Source organism: Pituophis catenifer, unplaced genomic scaffold, assembly GCF_029215685.1.
Source record: "Pituophis catenifer annectens isolate HBS135680 unplaced genomic scaffold, rPitCat1.0.hap2 SCAF_3, whole genome shotgun sequence".
Classification (NCBI taxonomy): Eukaryota; Metazoa; Chordata; class Lepidosauria; order Squamata; family Colubridae; genus Pituophis; species Pituophis catenifer.
Window position 1 is genome coordinate 45,472,704 of NW_027256883.1, and position 19,408 is coordinate 45,492,111.

Sequence of the window (19,408 nt, forward strand, 5' to 3'; positions counted from 1 at the left end):
CTGGGCTGAGACCGGAAGAACATACTGGCCAGATAGACTTACAGTTAATGTTGTCTAACGCATTGGCCAAGATCTTGGCGACTGGTTTGCAACAAGGCATGGGAGTTCTTCAAACGGCTTCCAATGTATCGAGGCCACCGACCCAGATCCCCTCTCGCACCAAGGCACAAGTCGAATGTGTCTCTTCGGAGGCGTCTGACCAGGAGGAGGAGTGTCCGGAGGACATGGAATTCTCCGAGGATGAAGGTCTACCGCCAGAGAAACCATCGTTTACTGGACTGTTTCGTCCTTCTGTTTTCAAATCGCTTTTGTACAAAGCTAAAGTGACCACCCAATTTGGACTATTAACTGCTCCTCTTTCTGGTCCAGCTACCAAGTCTTCATCCACACACGATGCCTTATTTCAGGTGGCTAAGCAGGAGAAAGATGCTATCCCTTGCCCACCACTTTTTGCAGATGTTATCCAGAGTGCCTTCGGTCAGCCGGGTTCCCTAACGGCGCCTAGTAACCTGGACAAACGACTTTATTGCGCGGCGACGGAGTTGGACGATATCTTAGCATTACCAACAGTGGACGCGCCCGTGGCCAACCTTTCTTCGTCATCAGCTGTGCCAGCGGACGCTATGGACGGCTTAAAAGCCGACGAAAGGAAAACTGAAATGGGGTTTCGTAAAGCACATCAGGCGGCCGCTTGGGCGATAAAAGCTGCAACAGCGACATCTTTTTTCAACAGAGCAACATTAATTTGGCTCAAACAGCTACAGGAGCGTCTTCCCACTGCTGAGAAACGCATACATCAAGATATTAACAAGATAGTCGCTGCTACGGAATATTCAGCAGACGCCTCTTTAAATGCCGCAAAATTCGCAGCCCGTTCTCTCGCTTCTACAGTTTCCAACAGGCGTATGTTTTGGCTTCGCAATTGGAAAGCCGATTCGAAGTCAAAGTGGAAGCTAGCATCGTCATCTTTTAAAGCTCCGGCCTTATTCGGCGCCGCCTTAGACCCTCTTTTGGTGGAGGACAAAGAGAAACGTAAATTTCTCCCTTCTTCCTTTCGCAGACCAGAACGCAGGTATTCGCCATACGTTAACCGACAGTCATTTCGGTCCTATTCGGGATCCAGTGGTTCCTATGCTCAACGATCTTTTGGTCACAGCGGTGACCGCTTCCAGGAGCGTCAGCCCTTTCGAGACCGTCAACGCTCACAATCATCCTCCAAGCGTCCCTTCAGGGGTGGCGGTTCCCGCCCTCCTAAGCGTGGCAAATGACTCACAACATCTAATTGCCATTGGTGGTCGTCTCCAGCTCTTTCTTCATCAGTGGCAAAGTTCAACAACCGAGGAGTGGATCCGGCGCACTATTCATCATGGTCTTTGTCTCGAATTCGTCGGGGCCCCGCCCAGCCGTTTTCGTCGCTGCCCGGTGTCTCCGGTCTTGCATCAACGACATCTGATGGAGGCGGAGATTGCTCATTTATTATCCATCAAAGCCATAGAACCGGTGCCCGAATCCCAAAAGATGAAAGGGTTCTATTCCATCTTGTTCCTAGTCCCCAAGGCTTCGGGAGGATACAGAGGTGTTTTAAATCTAAAGCACTTGAACAAATACATCCTGTATCGGAGGTTCAAGATGCAGTCCCTGTCCTCGATTCTGGCATGTGTCCGGCCGAACGATCTTCTACAGTCGGTGGATTTACGGGAAGCCTATTTACACGTTCCGATCCATCAGGCGCATCGCAGGTTCCTGCGATTCGAATACGACTCTCTCCATTATCAATACTGTGCGATGCCCTTTGGTCTCTCTTCCGCTCCCAGAACTTTTACGAAACTGGTCTCCGTGGTAGCCGCGTCCCTGAGATCTATACCAATTCGTCTTCTCTGTTACCTGGACGACATTCTTGTCCTGTCATCTTCTCCGCTTCAAGCGTCGAGCGACATAGAGACTGTACTCAGGGTCTTTCAAAATCACGGCTTCACAATAAACCGCGAGAAAAGCCATCTGGTTCCAACGACACGGATCCTCCATCTGGGAGCGGTGATAGATACGACCAAAGGCCAGGTATTTCTGTCGCCGGATCGCATCAAAGACATAAAATCATCGGTCTCTCAGATTGCATCCAGCCGGAAGGTTTCACTGCTTCGTCTATCCCAGGTATTAGGGAAAATGGTGTCCTGCATCAAAATCGTTCCCTGGGCACGCAGGCACGCGAGACCGTTGCAGTGGTTCCTGTTACCGTTTCAGAAAGCCAATCGCAGCAATTCTCACTCGTCGGTTCGGATTCCGCCTCAACTTCGGTCTTCACTGAGGTGGTGGACCTCTCCCGCACTTCGCAACGGATGTGTCTTCCTCGAAGTCGACCGACTAGTCATAACATCAGACGCCAGTCTGGTGGGCTGGGGGGCTCACCTTCTGGAGCACGTAGTCCAGGGTCGTTGGTCTCCGGCGGAGAAGGCGAACAGCATCAATTGGCTGGAGTTGAGAGCTGTTCGCCTTGCTCTAGGACATTTCCGTCCCATCGTGGAGGGCCGTCACGTGTTGATCCGGACGGACAACATGACCACCAAGGCTCACATAAACCGAGAGGGAGGCACTCGATCTCGGAATCTCATGATAGAGTCGGAATTGCTCTTGTCCTGGGCAGAACGGCACACGGCATCTATAAGAGCAGATCATATTTCCGGAATTTCCAACGTACAAGCGGACTGGCTCAGCCGGGAACGCATCGATCCGGCCGAGTGGCAACTCCATCCGGACATATTTCAGGACATAGTTCGGCGTTTTGGAAAGCCGCTCGTAGATTTGTTCGCCGCACCCAACAACGCGCAGCTACCAAGGTTTTTCACTCGCTACCAATGCCAGGAGGCGGAGGGTTGCAACGCGTTGAGGTGCCGGTGGCCAGTCGGGCTTCTGTACGCGTTTCCTCCACTTCCCTTGATATCTCAGGTGATCCGAAAAGTGTTGTCAGAACAGGCGGAAATCTTACTGGTGGCGCCTTGTTGGCCGCGCAGACCGTGGTATGCGGATCTAGTGAACCTTTCAGTATCACCTCCATGGACAATACCTCAGCAGGTCGTCTCTCTTCGCCAGGGGGTCATCGCCCATCCAGAACCTCAGTGGCTCCGATTGACCGTCTGGCACTTGAGAGGCGACTGCTGAAGAAGGACCGACTTTCTGACTCGGCCATTGATATTATCCAATCTGCCAGACGGCCTTCGACGTCTCGCATATACCAAGCTTCTTGGAAGGCGTTCTCGGTTTGGTGCTCGAAACATCATGTGGACCCGACTTCGGCCGACATTCCAGATGTGTTGGACTTCCTCGTGGATGGTCTACATAAAGGACTGAAGCCTGCCACATTGAGACGCCAGGTGGCAGCACTTGCAACGGTGCTAGTGTGTGAACCTCATCGTTCTTTGACACAGAACCCTCGTATCAGGAGTTTTTTACATGGTGCTTCTAATATTTCACCGCCAGTGGTCCATCGCTTCCCGACTTGGGACTTACCCCTAGTCCTCCAAGCACTCACATCGCCTCCCTTTGAGCCGCTGGCTTCTATCCCTCTGAAGTTCTTAACCTTCAAACTGACATTTCTAATCGCGATAACTTCTGCGAGGAGGATTTCCGAACTGACCGCCTTGTCAGTTAGAAGCGATCTTTGCCAGTTTTTTCCGGATAGAGTAGTGTTGAGGTTGGACCCTTCCTTCTCACCAAAGGTGAACTCCTGGTTTCACCGGGCCCAGGAGCTCATTCTGCCGAATTTTTGCCCGGATCCCCGGAACCCTAGGGAAAAGAACTGGCATACTCTAGACGTGCGACGGGCCCTCCGCAGATATATCAGAAGAACTGCGTCCTTTCGTCGTACTGAGGCCTTGCTCGTTTCGTTCCACCCATCCACTATGGGGAAGAAAGTGTCACCAACTACTGTAGGGCGCTGGATCAAGGCCTGCATCTCGACTGCATATACTAGCACGGGCAAGACCGTTCCAGGGGGTATTTATGCACATTCTACCCGCAGTGCGGCGGCTTCAGCAGCCTGGGCAACTCAAGCCTCAGTTCTTGATATATGTCGAGCAGCTTCTTGGACGTCTGTGTCGACATTTGTTAGACACTACAAAATTGATTCGTTTGCTGCTGCAGAAGCATCCTTTGGCCGTCGGGTTTTGCAACAAGTGGTCGAATCCCGGGATTCAGGGAACAGTCAGCCTCCCACCCAGGATCTGTAGCTTGGGTATATCCCAATCTATGGATTGGAGGAGCAGCGTACTTGAAAACGGACGTTGACTTACCTCTGAACGTCCCTTTTGAGTACGCTGCGACTCCAATCCATACCCGCCCGTGTTTGGGCTTCCTGTTCTGCAATTACTTCTATGTTTTTTTTTGGTGGGTTGAGATTCTAGTTGACGTTGGAGCTCCTGTATCTTCGTGAGGAAAGACTGACGGGAGTGACACAGAGAGGGCGTGGCCAGCCAAGAAAGTCTGCACTCAGTTCCCCAGCAACGTGAGGAGAGCTTCCCCAATCTATGGATTGGAGTCGCAGCGTACTCAAAAGGGACGTTCAGAGGTAAGTCAACGTCCGTTTCAGCAGGCTAGCCTGGCCTAACTCTCCTCTTTTAAATTTTTAATTCGTGATTTTATAAATTGGATGTTTTAATCTGTGTTTCGGCCAAAATATTTAATAATTTTAAGGGATTTTTAATATTTGTATTATCTGTATTTTATCTTGGCTGTTCACTGCCCTGAGTCCTTTGGGAGTAGGGCGGTATAGAAATTTGATTAATAAATAAATAAATAATAAAAAAGTCAAATATAAGATACATGCATTGAACAATTTCAGAGACTTTGAAAAAAATGAAAAATTGCATGCTTTCTGAAGTTATTGCATGAGAAAAATATATTTGTATATAAACTGAAAAACTAAAAAGAATTAGATAAGTTTGTCTTTATTAATTGTAAGATACACTTTTTTATTAAAGCACCTAAACCCAAAATGTTATAGAGAAATATTGAAAAAATCAGTATTTTACTGATATTTTAATTACAGATCCTGCCTACTCATTGATAATTGATTAAAAATACCAGAATAAAGGTGTATTATGGAATGTAATATAAAAGGGAATGTTTCTCTTTTGAGTCTTGGAAAGATTTAAGGCCACCTACAATACAGAAAATAAACAATGTCCATCCATAGCACTCAGATGAAGTTACACCAATAGTCTGAACCAATTTGCTATCGGTTCGCTGGCCGCACATGTGTGCTATGCGCATGCTGTGCGTGCACATGCACACTGCACACCAAAAGGAGGCTTGGGAAGGTAAGTAGAACAGCAAGGGGGGGATCAGCTGTGCCATGTGGTTTAGCTTTGCTAGAAAGCAGGAAATCCTGCTTTTTTTTTACTACCGATTCACCTGAACCGGTAGTTTTTATCACTACTGGTTTGCCCGAACTGGAGCAAACTGGTAGCATTTCACCCCTGAGTTACAGTACCATTATTGAACTCACATTTTGAGGCTGTAAAATTAGGGCATGTCAAATTTTTCAACGTTCAATTTTCAAACATTAGAGGTGCTCAAAAGTTGTGACATGTCTTGAAAGATATTTTGGTTATTTTAATATAATTTAGATGTACTTGGTAAATAACTACACAAATATAACTTTTAAATATTTTGTTTATTTCATCATCCTCCACCCTGAAACAAGTTGCTTGCTCTGTAATAAATACATAGTATGTTTTATTAATCTTCCTTCATTGATGATTGAAGCTTACAGGATGGTTCATTACTCATACCTTTTTTGGATTTCATAACTGACAGCCCTGTTTCCATAAAGGGCCTTTGAATCAAACCTTTCAGTTGAGTGAAAGCCCACTTCCATTGTAATGTTGCTGAAGTAATATGAGTTTCTGCAATGAAATAGCCTTCCATTTTTAACACAAGGGTAATGAACTCAGAACATAGAGGATATCTTGTACAGTAGAATTTACCAAAAAAAAAAAAAAAAAGCCCCATGTGTGTAATCAGAATCTCGGTTTCAGTGCATCAGAAAAATTGAAATTTTGTCTGCTTTATAGATTTGTGGATACCAATTTTACATATAGCTAGAAGCCAAAAGCAATGAATCAAGTGAAGTAATCCTTACTATTTTAAGCAGTAATGGATTTTCACTTCATTAAATACACACAGAGAAAATGTGGCCGTAGAATTGAGAACAAGTGCACTTTAAAGACAGAAAAGGTATTTAAACAAGCTTTCCCCCAAATTTTTCATATTTACTGGATAACAAGCAGATGTTGTCTGTCTCTCAGTATTATTTTGTTAGAAGACTACTTGGCAAGTAGGTTGCTATTTCATTGTACATCATGCACACATAGAGACACTGTCCCATCAGCTGAAACCTAAAAAGGGACAGGAATGCTGGAGGACCGATTGGAAATTACAATTATTTCCCTATTGCAGTGGCTAAATTACTGGATGAGAATGGTGTCATGACCGAATTAGGATGCTGCTATGCCAGTTAAACCAGTTCCTAATCTGTTCAAAATTCTTGCTTCGGCTTGTAAAAATCTTCCATGGTTTAGGACCAAGTGATTTAATCAAGTATTTGTTTACATGTGTTCTTACCAATTCCTGAATAAATTCAGTAGAGGGCCTTCTGCAAGAATTATTTATTATTTCATTATTCTTTTGTTATCTAATTTTGATCTCAGTCCCTTTTCATTCTTGCTTCTAATTGTTTGGATCTTCCTTCTTTATCTGCATTTTGTATGTATATTTTGGATCTTCCTTCTTTAAAATATGTATATGAAGTGATTATACAGTATATATGTGACCTTAGAGTGAAGCAAGATATGGTTAAGGCTACCTATAATTTAGCTATTTTATTCATCATTTGAAAAAGTTGAATAGATATTTTATAAATAAATATAAAAATGCCAGCATCATTGAAACAGTTGATCATGATATTTATCAACAACTACAATATTGGTTTACACTGAAAGGGATTCAATTTAAGCAAAATAAATCTAACAGAAAGAATAATGTTTTTGTATTTATCTCAGTGCCTCTCTCTCTCTCTTTGTCTCTCTTGTCTCTGTCTCTTTCTCTCTCTGGCTTTATAGCAGGATGCTACTTTTTAAATTTCAAAGTTAATATGATATATAAACTCTTTCTCTCTTTCTCAGTCAGCTTGAAATCAGCCAGACCTGTCCTTCAAGAAAATTTTGTGTCCAACATTCTCCACCCCTTTTAGAGGAAGCCTAAATGCCATCAGCTAAAAAGAACTGGTTGGATTGCTCAAGCATTATAGTGAACTCTTGCTTGACCATCCTTTTTTGCAGTCTTTCTGTACCCTAGAGTTCTTCACCAGAAGAGTCCTTATATTCTTGAATCTCTTTCTGGCCTTAGCTTCCACCTCATTACAATAGTCAGGTGGACCATTTTCTTGTCCCTCAGCAATGTTAGACTTCTTTTGAGTTGTTATTCCTTCAATAACTAGAATGTTAATGAATGTCCTGTGACATACCATTCAGTAGGAATGGAAATTGGCAATTCCATATGATCATTAAACCAACTTCCATATATATTGTTTCAATCATAATATTATTCTTCAGATAACGTGAAAAACAGCAATATGTCAGAATTCTCATTACAGTATTCAAAACTTGGAAGTATTCTGTAACTAATTGGTAATAACCAAATAATACTGCTGTGAAACACAAAGGATGATCTTGTAGGAGATGACCATGCTAAGCCTGAGGGAAGGGTCAAACGTCATAAATCATGAATCCCTGAATGCCCACAAGAGATCTAAGTCCAGCCCACCTTGAATGCCTTCTTACTGTCACTCATTTCCCTTGACTGTTAGACTCTTGTAGAGAACTTAAGCTTGCAATAAATCATTATACTCATTTGAACTGCTTGAATCTCCTGATTTCCCCATTTCTTGACAGATTTGGACATATCAGATAACTCTGTTTTGGGTATTGAGTATGACACTGGAGGTGGTTGATTAATTAGAGCCGTGGTGGCACAATGATTAGAATGCCATATTGCAGGCTAATTCTTTTGACTGCCAGCTGCCAGCAGTTCAATTCTCACCAGTTCAGGGTTGACTCGGCCTTCCACCCTTCTGAAGTCGGTAAAATGAGGACCCAGATTCTTGGGGGCAATATGCTTACTCTGTAAACCACTTAGAGAGGCTGTAAAGCACTGTGAAGCAGTGTATAAGTCTAAGTGCTATTGCTGATTAAGAGCCAATCCCACACAAACACCATCTGATCCACTCTTTTCCTATCTTGGAACTATGATTTTATTTTCATTTTATTATGTTAGGAATATTTATCTCTGATTATTTTAATGTTTTTATGTTGTAAGCCTCTCAGAGTTGTTTCAAAACAAGATGGAAGGCAAATAAATCTAATAAATTAAATTTAATAAATAAAAACTAAATATACAAAATAAATAAAAATAATAATAAATAATAAAAATCTCTTGTGGGCAGATGTCAAAATTGTTTTTAATGTGAAATTTTTACAAATGCAAGTGATATGTACAATAAGCCACAGACTATATATATAAACCATACATTGAAACATAGGGAAGTTTTTTTCATTTTCAAATGTCAGTGTAGTGTAGTAGTGTTTGCATGTCACACCTACTGACTTTTGACTTTTGAAATGCTAGATTCTGCGTAGAGTGTTAGCCCACATTGTCATGTGGAATGAATGTACATTATATTGCCAAATCTATATAATCTTTCTTGGCTTTAAACTTCCCCAGTTCTGTAAACTTAAAAGCTTCCTGCCCATGAAACAAGAGAAGTCTTTTACATCGAATTGATCTATGTACGTGTTCAAAAACATTGCTTTTTGAAAGCAGTGTTTCTTTCAAGGCTTGTTTGTTCTGTCCAAAGTTCCAAGCAGAAGCAGAAATGTTTACATAATTGTCCTGTCAGATGGAATTTTTTACTATGCACCATCCTACACTTCTACCACAGTCTGTTTTACATGGACCAGAATCAAGACTGGAGAGACAAGGAATAATGCTCAATAAGCAGCTTTATGATGAATGAAACAAGTCATTCAATTAAAGAAGGAGACCCTGAAGTAGGAGTAGCCACTCAGCAAGCCTTTTCAACCAAAGAATAAGAAACACTGAGAGTAGGAGTGTTCTGCCAATTCCCCTCTATTATCATATTTCTATAGCTTGATATTAGTTGTAACTGTTTCTAGCCTCTTTTTTTTAATCCTAATTTTACTCTCTTAAGAAAGGATGAACACAACTTGTTTGATCATTGTTTTTCAATGCCAGATGTAAAACCTCTGCCACGAGCCAAAGATTTTCAGGCCTCCATAATGCAATAAAGCAGGATGCAGCTATTGACTGAGATATTAAGCTCTCTTTAGCTAGTATAGTGATGCAGAACAGTAGTGGGTTTCAATTTCGGTCTAGCAGTTCGCTCGCGCGCACACCGCTTCTGCACATGCGCAGAGGCTTCCAGGCAGGTGGGCGGAGCCTCCTGCCGCCGCCGCTAGCGGTTCGCCAGACACAGGGCAAACCGATAGCAACCCACCACTGATGCAGAACCACCAGAGCAGTAAGCATATGATGAATATTGTCTGTTACAACCCAAGGTTAAATAAGTCAATCCATGCTGCTGTTTTCCATAAGATTTCCCAAAATATTAACAGCATTGTTTTTCAAATACTTTTAATTCACTGTAGAAAATTTGAACTATTGTGCTAGTGCACCCCAACTAACATGGCCAAAAAACAGGGATTGTAAAGTTGGAAAGATTACGAAAGGTGGCTTATCTGTGATCTATAGTCTAGAGAAACTGAAAGTGTTGAATATGAATGGCAATTTAAAGGGTGGTGTTCATTCTTCCACTTTTCTCATTATATAACTATAATTGAGCAAGTAGCAAGAACAGCATGGTATGATAGAAAGGCTACTTACCACTGAAGGAAATAAAAACCTTTGGTCCATTTGAAAGCCTATGAAAATATGCGTATTGACTTCTGTCCCTCTTCGGAAAGGAGCATCAAACATACTTGTATAAAGATGAAATTAAATGTGTAATTTAAGCTTAACAGAGTCAACAGTTTTAGAGACCTTAAAACTTTAAAGTACAGATTTGATCCTGAAAAAGAGTGAGAGATGAGAAGTTTAAAGAACTAAAGGCCACGTATGGTGGAAGCAAACATAGTTGCAAAGACAGAAAGATTTGGAAAGAGAAAAATGGATTACCTTGTTGAAGGTTAGTTTTAGGTATGTTTCTTATCACATTCATTATTTTCACGTACTATTTCATGCTTCTTTTCTGTGCTTTTATACTGTTGCTTATCCCAAAATGGAATAGCATATGTGTATGGATATACATATATGTATGTATTTATTTAAATGTATGTAACATTTTAAATAAAATATATTTCAGACCATATGCCTTTACGAAATACTGGTACTATATGCTAACTGAATAAGCACATTTCTTCTGATATGATGAGACCTTTGCCCAAATAAATAATTGTGCACTATTAGCTCATGGAGATATGTTTTAAATAACTAATATATATGGAATTCAGTGCCTTCTGTTAAATGGGACCCTGGAGTGCAGTCGGCTCTGTTGATTATGTACCTGTCTCCCAGCTGCATGACTTCAGTCCTGCCCGCGCTACTCGAAGTCTTAGCCGAACTGACGGTTGAGCTCCCCAACCAGATGGTTGTGGGAGATTTTAATCTCCCGTCAGCCGGTGAGACATCTGAGTTGGTTCGGGAGTTCATGGCCTCCATGACGGTTATGGACCTGACTCAAGTTATACAGGGCCCAACTCACAGTGGTGGACACACACTCCACCTGATTTTCATCTCTGGGCAGTGGATAAATGCTTGGGATAGGGGTAAACTCTCTGTGCTACCCCTGTCATGGACCGACCATTCCCTCCTTCAGCTAGACTTTCCGTCCGCCAATCCCCACCGCTGGGAGGCGGAACTGACTCGTAGGTTCCGCCCCAGGCACCTGAGGGACCCTGATAAGTTCCTGACGGAGCTTGGGACATTTCCCACTGACCTATCCCGTGGTTCGCCAGAGGCCCTGGTGGATGCTTGGGAACGGGCGGCCACCGGGGCACTGGATCAAATCACTCCCTTGCGGCCTCTCTTCCGACAGGGATCCCGGGCAACTCCATGGTTCTCCGTGGAGCTTAGGGAAATGAAGCATCGGAAGAGACACCTAGAGGGCCGTTGGAGGTCTTCCCATTCCGAATCTGATCGAACACAGCTAAAAACCCATATTAGGTCTTATCTTGTGGCAATGGAAGTGGCGAAACGTGGCTATTTCGCTGCTCTCATTGCATCTGCAGAAAATCGCCCAGCAGCCTTGTTCCGAGTGACCCACTCCCTTCTTCATCAGGGAGCGAGGGAGGACCCCTTGAAAGGCAGTGCTGAGGATTTTGCTCAATTTCTGCAAAACAAAATCTTTCAGATCCGGATGGGTTTAGACTCTGACTGGGCAGGATCCGACGAGGAGATGGGAGCAGATCTTGGAGGTAACATTTGGATTGACTTTGATCCTGTTTCTATGGAGGAAGTGGACAGGATTGTGAGTAGACTGGAGGCCTCCACATGTTTACTGGACCCTTGTCCCTCCTGGCTTGTTGCAGCAACCAGAGAGGTGACTGGAGACTGGATCCGGGCGATTATCAACGCTGCATTGAGAGATGGGGTCTTCCCCGCACTACTTAAGGAGGCGGTGGTTCGCCCCCTCCTCAAGAAGCCTGCCCTGGATCCGGCCTCCCTAAACAACTTTCGTCCTGTCTCCAACCTTTGCTTTATAGCGAAGGTTGTTGAGTCTGTGGTGGCATACCAACTCCCACAATTCCTGAAGGAAACTGATTATCTAGACCCATACCAATCAGGCTTCAGGCGCGGACACATTATGGAAACGGCATTGGTCGCCCTGGTGAATGATCTCTGGCGGGCCCAGGATGGGGGTTATTTCTCCATCCTGGTGCTACTTGACCTCTCAGCCGCTTTTGATACCATCGACCATGGTATCGGGGGGTTAGGGGTGGGGGGCACTGTTCTATAGTGGTTCTCCTCCTACCTCTCGGGCCGTACGCAGTTTGTCTGGGCGGGGGGTCAGAGATCCTCCCTGAGGCCCCTCACTTGTGGGGTGCTACAGGGGTCGGTTCTCTCCCCCCTGCTCTTTAACATCTACATGAAGCCGCTGGGTGAGATCATTCATATTTTGGGGTGAGGTATCATCAGTATGCTGATGATACCCAACTTTACATCTCCACCCTGGATCAACCCAGGGATGCCCTTTCCGTGATGTCTGGCTCCCCTCCCATCGTAACCTTGGCATCCTCCTGGATTCACAGCTGTCCTTGGTGGACCATCTAATGGCCGTGACAAGGGGAGCTTTTGCACAGGTTCGCCTGGTGCGCCAGTTGCGCCCTTTCCTAGACAGGGATGCCCTCCGTACGGTCACTCATGCTCTCATTATTTTTTGGTTGGATTACTGCAATGCCCTGTACATGGGGCTGCCCTTGTGGTGCACCCGGAGGCTCCAACTGATCCAGAATGCGGCCGCACGGGTAGTTACGGGTGCTTCCCATTACTCCCATAACACCATTGTTGCGCGAGCTGCACTGGTTGGCAGTGGTACTCCAGATCCGCTTCAAGATGCTGGTGCTCACCTATAAATCCCTTCATGGCATGGGCCGGGGTACTTGCAGGACTACCTCCTATCGGCCTCCCACCGCCCAGTGCGCTCACATAGGACTGCCCTCCTCTGGGTCCCATCGACCAGATAGTGTTGGCTGGCGGCCCCCAGGATGAGGGCGTTTTCTGTGGTCGCACCGACTTTGTGGAATGGTTTACCCACTGGGCTCCGGACGGCCCCCGACCTCCGCACCTTCCGTGCCGACCTAAAGACATGGCTCTTTCAGCAAATTCCCTGATCTGCCGTGCATTTTAATTTGGGGCATTTGGGGTTTTAAATTGGATTTTAACATTTTAATTCTATTTATTGTTGGGTTGTTTTATTCTGTGAGCCGCCCCGAGTCCCTCGGGAGAAGGGCGGCATATAAATATGACAATTAATTAATTAATTAATTAATTAATTAATTAATTAATTAATTCTACTGAGATAAATACAAGTAATACATAAATTCTTGTCTATCACTTATTTATCCTTATCCAATAAATGTTTTACTTTCCCTAAAAACCATGTTACCAAAACTCATAAACACATGGCCCATAGCAATTATCAAAGGAAGGTTGATGAGATTTGCCACTGAATCTATGTTGTGAGCCTTCTAATTAAAATTGGAATGTTTTTATAATGCAGATACTAATATATGTGGGGGTTTTTCTGTATGTGGAACATCCCCATTTTCTTCTGGAATGTTCCTTTCTCTGGTCAAGCCAGAATCAACATAAGGAATTCTACCAAAAGAAAAAAACATAGGAACTTTTGTGTATATCTGTAAAAGGATTCTTGGAAACTTGCTTTATTAGCTGGTCAACAGATGTTGTTTAGTTACTAAACATCTTTAATTGCCCTCCTTTTTTTAAGTGAAACTTTTTCTACAAAATGAGTTCCTGTTTTAAAATTTACAGTGTATATAACATGATGAAAAATTTCTAAGTACACAGAAACCTGTGTGAAGTTCCATCCTGAGAATATATTAATACTTTCAGTTGACTTCCAGAAAGCCTGCCTGTTAATTCTATTAAATCTAACATCAGCCCCCACACATTCTTCTAATTCCGGTTTAGCCAAGCTTGGTAGCTCTTTCTTTTTCAGGTTTGTAAAAATGTGTGCAATCTTTTCTTCCATTACTTAACTGTTAATAATTGGAGGAAACTGACCAACTTAAATGGAGTAGGGAGTGCGTTAGCAGTTGCCACAGAAACTGCAATCCAATATAAATATCTTACTGCTCGTCTATTTATCATCTGTTTTCAGGGCAGTTTAAGCTGCTGGAACAAGACCGCGATATTAAGGAGCCAGTGCAGTATTTTAACAGTGTGGAGGAGGTGGCTAAAGCATTTCCTGAACGAGTTTACGTCATGGAGGAAATAACATTCAACGTTAAGGTAGCCCCTAAACAAATGTTTATCCCAACTTAAATGGTTTATGGTTAAGCCATTTTTTAAACATTGCAATTGAGCAATATATTGTACAAAAAAATAATTTGGGATTGTTGTTTTCTCTTAATCTGTTTGTGTACATTTTGCTTAATCTGAATTTGAGGGTTATTAATCTTGCAAGATATGAAGACCTTTTCAAGGAGGGAATGATCTCCAATCAACAATGTTCTTTTGCAGTGTTCAACTAGAATATTGCTTCAAAATGTTAGACAGAACTTCTTCTGTTGTACACCCCCTCCCTCACCTCTGACCCCTTAGATTTTATTTGGTAAAGGAGCAGCTGTTTCACTCACTCTACACTATGTCTTAGGTCACATAAAGACAATATATATTGTAATGGTTAGTAATATCTACTTTTCAATTCAGATGACTGAGAATAATCAAATATTTCTAGAAAAGTAAAATAATAATGCATTGATTTTAAATCTGTAGGGATTCAAAGAAAAATAAAATGATGTATATAGAAACAAAAAATGCTCCTTTAGGTTTAGGTGCAAAATGTGAAATAAGACAACTACTCACAAATTCATGGTTGCAGTTTATACAGACTGCGGCCCTTTCTACTACAAGTCTTGTAGGACAGAATGATCTTAGTAATTTAACAGACTTCAGTGATTTCCCTAGAGAGAAACAGAGAAAAATCTAATTCCCAAGCATAATGGAGATTTTAGAAACATAAAACATTATTTTATTAATTTATTTTAACAACTAATATAACTGGTTGTTTCATAAAAGACTTAGCAATTTTTTTATGCTATAAAAGTTCTATTCAATGTGTCAACAGCCACTGAAGAATGGCTTCAAAAGTAATAGATTCTAAATAAGAAAAAAATGATTATAGATTATTGATTATAATATAGAATTTATTAATAACCTGTTCTTCAGACATTCTATTCTTCAGTTTTCTACATATGGTTTTGAATAAAAAATAAGAAAATTCAGCTTTCATATCTTGCTTCAGTTGTTTGGGTTTTTTTTAATTGTAGCTACTATGAGATATACTGATGTTTTTATTGAAGTATTATCATTATTAAGATCACTAACCAATAAAATTTACATTCAGCACTAAAAGCCATCCCGTTATGCCAATAGTCTAATCTACATACCATAATAAAAACTAAAATTTAAGATACTAGAACAGATTTAAAAACTTAATAACAATATCTTTAAGATTATAAATATAACTGGAGTTACAAAATCAGCTATGAATTCAATGCTATTAAAATATATGCAATTGGTATACCAATTTGTTATACCAAAAACTATATATAATGCTAAAATATGACTAAGCGGCTATAAGCATGGATGGCTAATACAGAATGTAAAATCAGTAAATCACTTAATTCTACAAATATTTCCAAACCGAATATTAATACTGTAAGAATAACGGCACAAAAATTTAGGAAAAATGGGATGGCAGGGAATGCAGAGATTAAAACATAAAAGTAACCAAAAAAACCCCTCAAGTGAGTTGCCTTAATTGTTTTAATAGCTCCAGTGTCTAAAGTGTGAGATTTATGGCAAATAAGTCTAACAAACTGTATGGAATAACATACAATTAGCATCTAACTACATAATGAGCAAAGTATTTCTTGGAAATCACAGAGATGATCTTTTTGTTTCACATCATCATTTTTCTGCTTGGAGAAATTTTGTCTCTACGTTCAAAGATCTGCTTAAGTGTCAAAATTCATAGTTCTTGAAAGGCAGATTCTCCAGAAATTGTCTCAAATTATTTCTAAACCAGTTTTTTTTAAAAAAATAAAACAGCCATAAGCCAGCTGAGCACTGACTTCTAGAACACTATGGTGTTCTAGTAAAATGGATTTAAATTACAGTAGCATTGGTTGAATCAGGTGGAGAATTTTGAGTCTGTTGTTTTGAAGATATTTAAAAGTCTTGATCAAGATTAGAGACCAAAACGTAAGACATTACTGTTGATGTTGATTTAACATTACTGTGTTAAAAAGAATAAGTGTAAAGTTAACCTAAGTAGAACTTATTATACTGAATTGGGTAAACAGTGATTATGGGATTTGCATCTCATTCTGATTTTTAGCCAAAATAGTTTACAGTGCTACAGTGACAGTAAAAATAACAAGTTAAATCACAATTAAAACGTCTTAAGTTAGCATGAAGTAAACATAAAAAATGCTGATTGTTAATCTTTTTGTCTATTATTAGTTGATAATTCACTGAATTATCCTGAACTCCAGCACTGCCTGAACTTTTTTTTATTCTTTCTGAAAATATTTGATTTATCATTTAAGCTTCATACCAGCATAGTCATATGTTTCTCTTGGTTTGAGTCTCCTGTGAATTGCAGAAAACCTCTTTGGTTCAGTAGATGATGATAGCAAATGTACATGTACAGTACTAAATGAATCTTCCATGCTCTCCAACTTGGTTAGTAAAAGAAGGCTTTGTATGAAAGCTCCAGTTCAGTTTCTACTGCTTAAAAACAATAGAGTTTCTAATTAAGGGATAATGGGTTTTTCATATTTGGACATGCTTTCCAGGAAGCTATGTAGACCAGGATGCAGTAGCGACATTGCTTCAAGCTTGTGAGGTCTATTTATCTTCTTACTAGACTCTCAAGTTCCACCAACCAGGATCAGTACAACAATTACACTTAGAATGAAAAACCTAGGAGCCTAATATTTTGTTCTGAATACAGTATTTCATTGAATGGAGCTCATTATTCATGCATATAAAAATTCATTCCTGGTTCCCTAGACTTCCTTTTATTCAGCTGCATAGTTTGAGATAGCAAAGGAGCTATTTTATCATTTCTATTATTAAGCAGTTGGGAGTCTGAAATCCTTCACCATTGTACTAAAAATAGCCCAATATTCTAACAGTAGATTCCAATCTACTTTCTGGAACATTAGCAAATCTGTTTAATATTCAATCATTTATTCCAAAATTATTTAAGAATCTTTGCAAAATAGATAAAAATGATTAATTTGATAAATAGAATGCCCAAAGAACTCTGACCTGAAATCATATCATTAAGATTAAGCATACACACACACACACACAAAAGTAAAAGAAGAAATGAAATAGCTGAAATAGCTGAAGTAAGGCAAATAGTACAATGTAACACCAAAAGAATGTGCCCAACTAAACACACTAAGTCATCCTGAGAATCACTGATGGTGTTTGGAAGCTGAAGAAACAGAGAGTTAACCTTCTTTAGCTAGCACATTACTCCATTTTGAACAGATGTAGTGATTCTAAAAATGCTTGCTTATATATGACTGACTAAGAATCAAAAGAGCAAAGGATATATATGAAAGTAACATTACTGGAACAGATACCCTGTTTCCCCCAAAATAAGACATCCCCTGATAATAAGCCCAATCGGGCTTTTGAGCGCATGGCAATAAGGCCAAACGCTTATTTCAGGGTTCAAAAAAATATAAGACAGGGTCTTATTTTCGGGGAAACACGGTAGCAAGTCCTTGCAAGAAGATAGTATTTAGAATTATCTATAGAGAATGTCAGGATATTAGCTACATGAAAAAGAAGTCAACTGATGAGAGAATCAAGTTTTCCCAGCAAGTTCATGAATTTCATGGATGATACTTGGATGCTATATAAAGTATACTGAAGTCTTTCTTACCTGTGGGAAGTCGTGGGCGTTTGAAAAAAGATAAAGAAGTGGATGAAAGAGCATAGGTGAAAAAAACTACTCATACAAAGAAGATACCATACTTAAAGCAGACTTACAGAACTGTTCTAAGCGGCAGAAGAAGTTGGGGATAGGATCTGGAATATGGGAGAGGCCTCTCCACAAAGAATTTGGCACTGCTTTAAGTACAGATGATGAAAGATACCTCAAAATTACCTTGTACGTTTAAAAAAAGAAAGCATAATTCCCCTACTTCTCTGCACAGTATTTGTTTTCTTGAAAGATTAATGTTAGCTTGAATTCATGTGTGACTCATGTTTGTCTTGTCGTGGATCTTTTTGGAGTTAACTCTCAAATCCACTCACAGACAAATTGTTTTAAATTCCTAGGTGTAGTCCAGCAATATCTGGAGAGTCACAGTCTTTTCATACTTGCTTTTCTATAAATGTCCAAATCAAAAGCTAGACAGTAGGAAATATGGACTTGAATAATATTACAGCATCATTTGAGTTAATGAGAAAATCCATTATGCTTCATTTTACTGAAAGGAAGAGAGTGCAAGTTATACAATGGCATTGCTGCCAAAAGGGCCTAAGAAGATCACTTCAGTATTCTAATTTAGAAGATAATTCTTCAACATGTTTCTGCTCCAGTTAAAGCAAATGCAAGCTCATATAATAGTTAATTTAAACTTTCAAGTCCCTAGAGGTAAATACCTTCAATTAACTAAACCATTATTTTATTGCCACAAACTTCCAAAACAGCAAAGGGCCGCAATCTTAGTTCATTATTGAACTCTTTTACTAAACATTTTTAGAAGCTGTCCAATATGGCAAGAAAAGTATTATTTTGGGGACAAGAGTTTTGTGTGGATCATACACACCAAGAATTACTGTTTGCTTTTGATTATTAAAGTGATCTGCCTCCTTTTCAGAAAAGTTCTTATCACTTATTTTCATCAAAATTAAAAGTAGATAATTTCACTGTTTTTTAAAAAAATAATGTAATGTTTTGCAGGGAATGTTTTATAAAATAAAATACACATATTTGCTCTTCCATAGCGATGATAACATACATAGGGTGCCCCATCTGATATGCAGATGGTTCTCAAAGAAGTGACATCAGAGTAAAAATCTTAAATGGGGGCAGTGAAAAGTATAGAGCTGAGGACTGGGATCTTAATTGATAAGAAATCTGATGGCTGTTAATATTCCTGATGAATTATAATGTTTTACCTTTGGGCAAAAGCATGACTTGAACAAGTCATGTTCAATTAGATTTTTATTGTTTCCTGGATTAGCTGTATTGAGGTATCACATCACTGGAATAACTTCCTCTCAGGAAATTCTGCAACTGTGGTGTTAGCTTGATAAACTGTACATAACAAAGAGTTCAGTTTGAAACATTATTTCCTTTCCAATGTTCACATTAAGGCAGATACTTTGCTAAACATACTACTGATTACTTTTTGTGATTTTGTATTTTTATACAAAAAAAAGTAAATAATAAATTAAGGTAGCAATGTTAAACCATTTATGTGGAGTAAAATCCCAGTGGGTCTTTCTTCTGAATAAGTTTATGAATAGGATTCCATTATATGTTTCCTCATTTTGTTTATTA

At 40.5% G+C, this 19,408-nt stretch overlaps 1 protein-coding gene across 2 annotated transcripts in view; it reads left to right on the forward strand.

Moving 5' to 3' along the window:
* The window catches only part of GAREM1 (GRB2 associated regulator of MAPK1 subtype 1), a 76,338-nt gene that overhangs the window by 48,248 nt on the left and 8,682 nt on the right, over positions 1 to 19,408 (forward strand). For both annotated transcript variants that reach the window (XM_070942323.1, XM_070942322.1), the window contains exon 3: positions 13,970 to 14,100. In XM_070942323.1, coding sequence (XP_070798424.1) covers positions 13,970 to 14,100 — 131 coding nt within the window. The remainder of the gene's footprint in view (positions 1 to 13,969; positions 14,101 to 19,408) is intronic.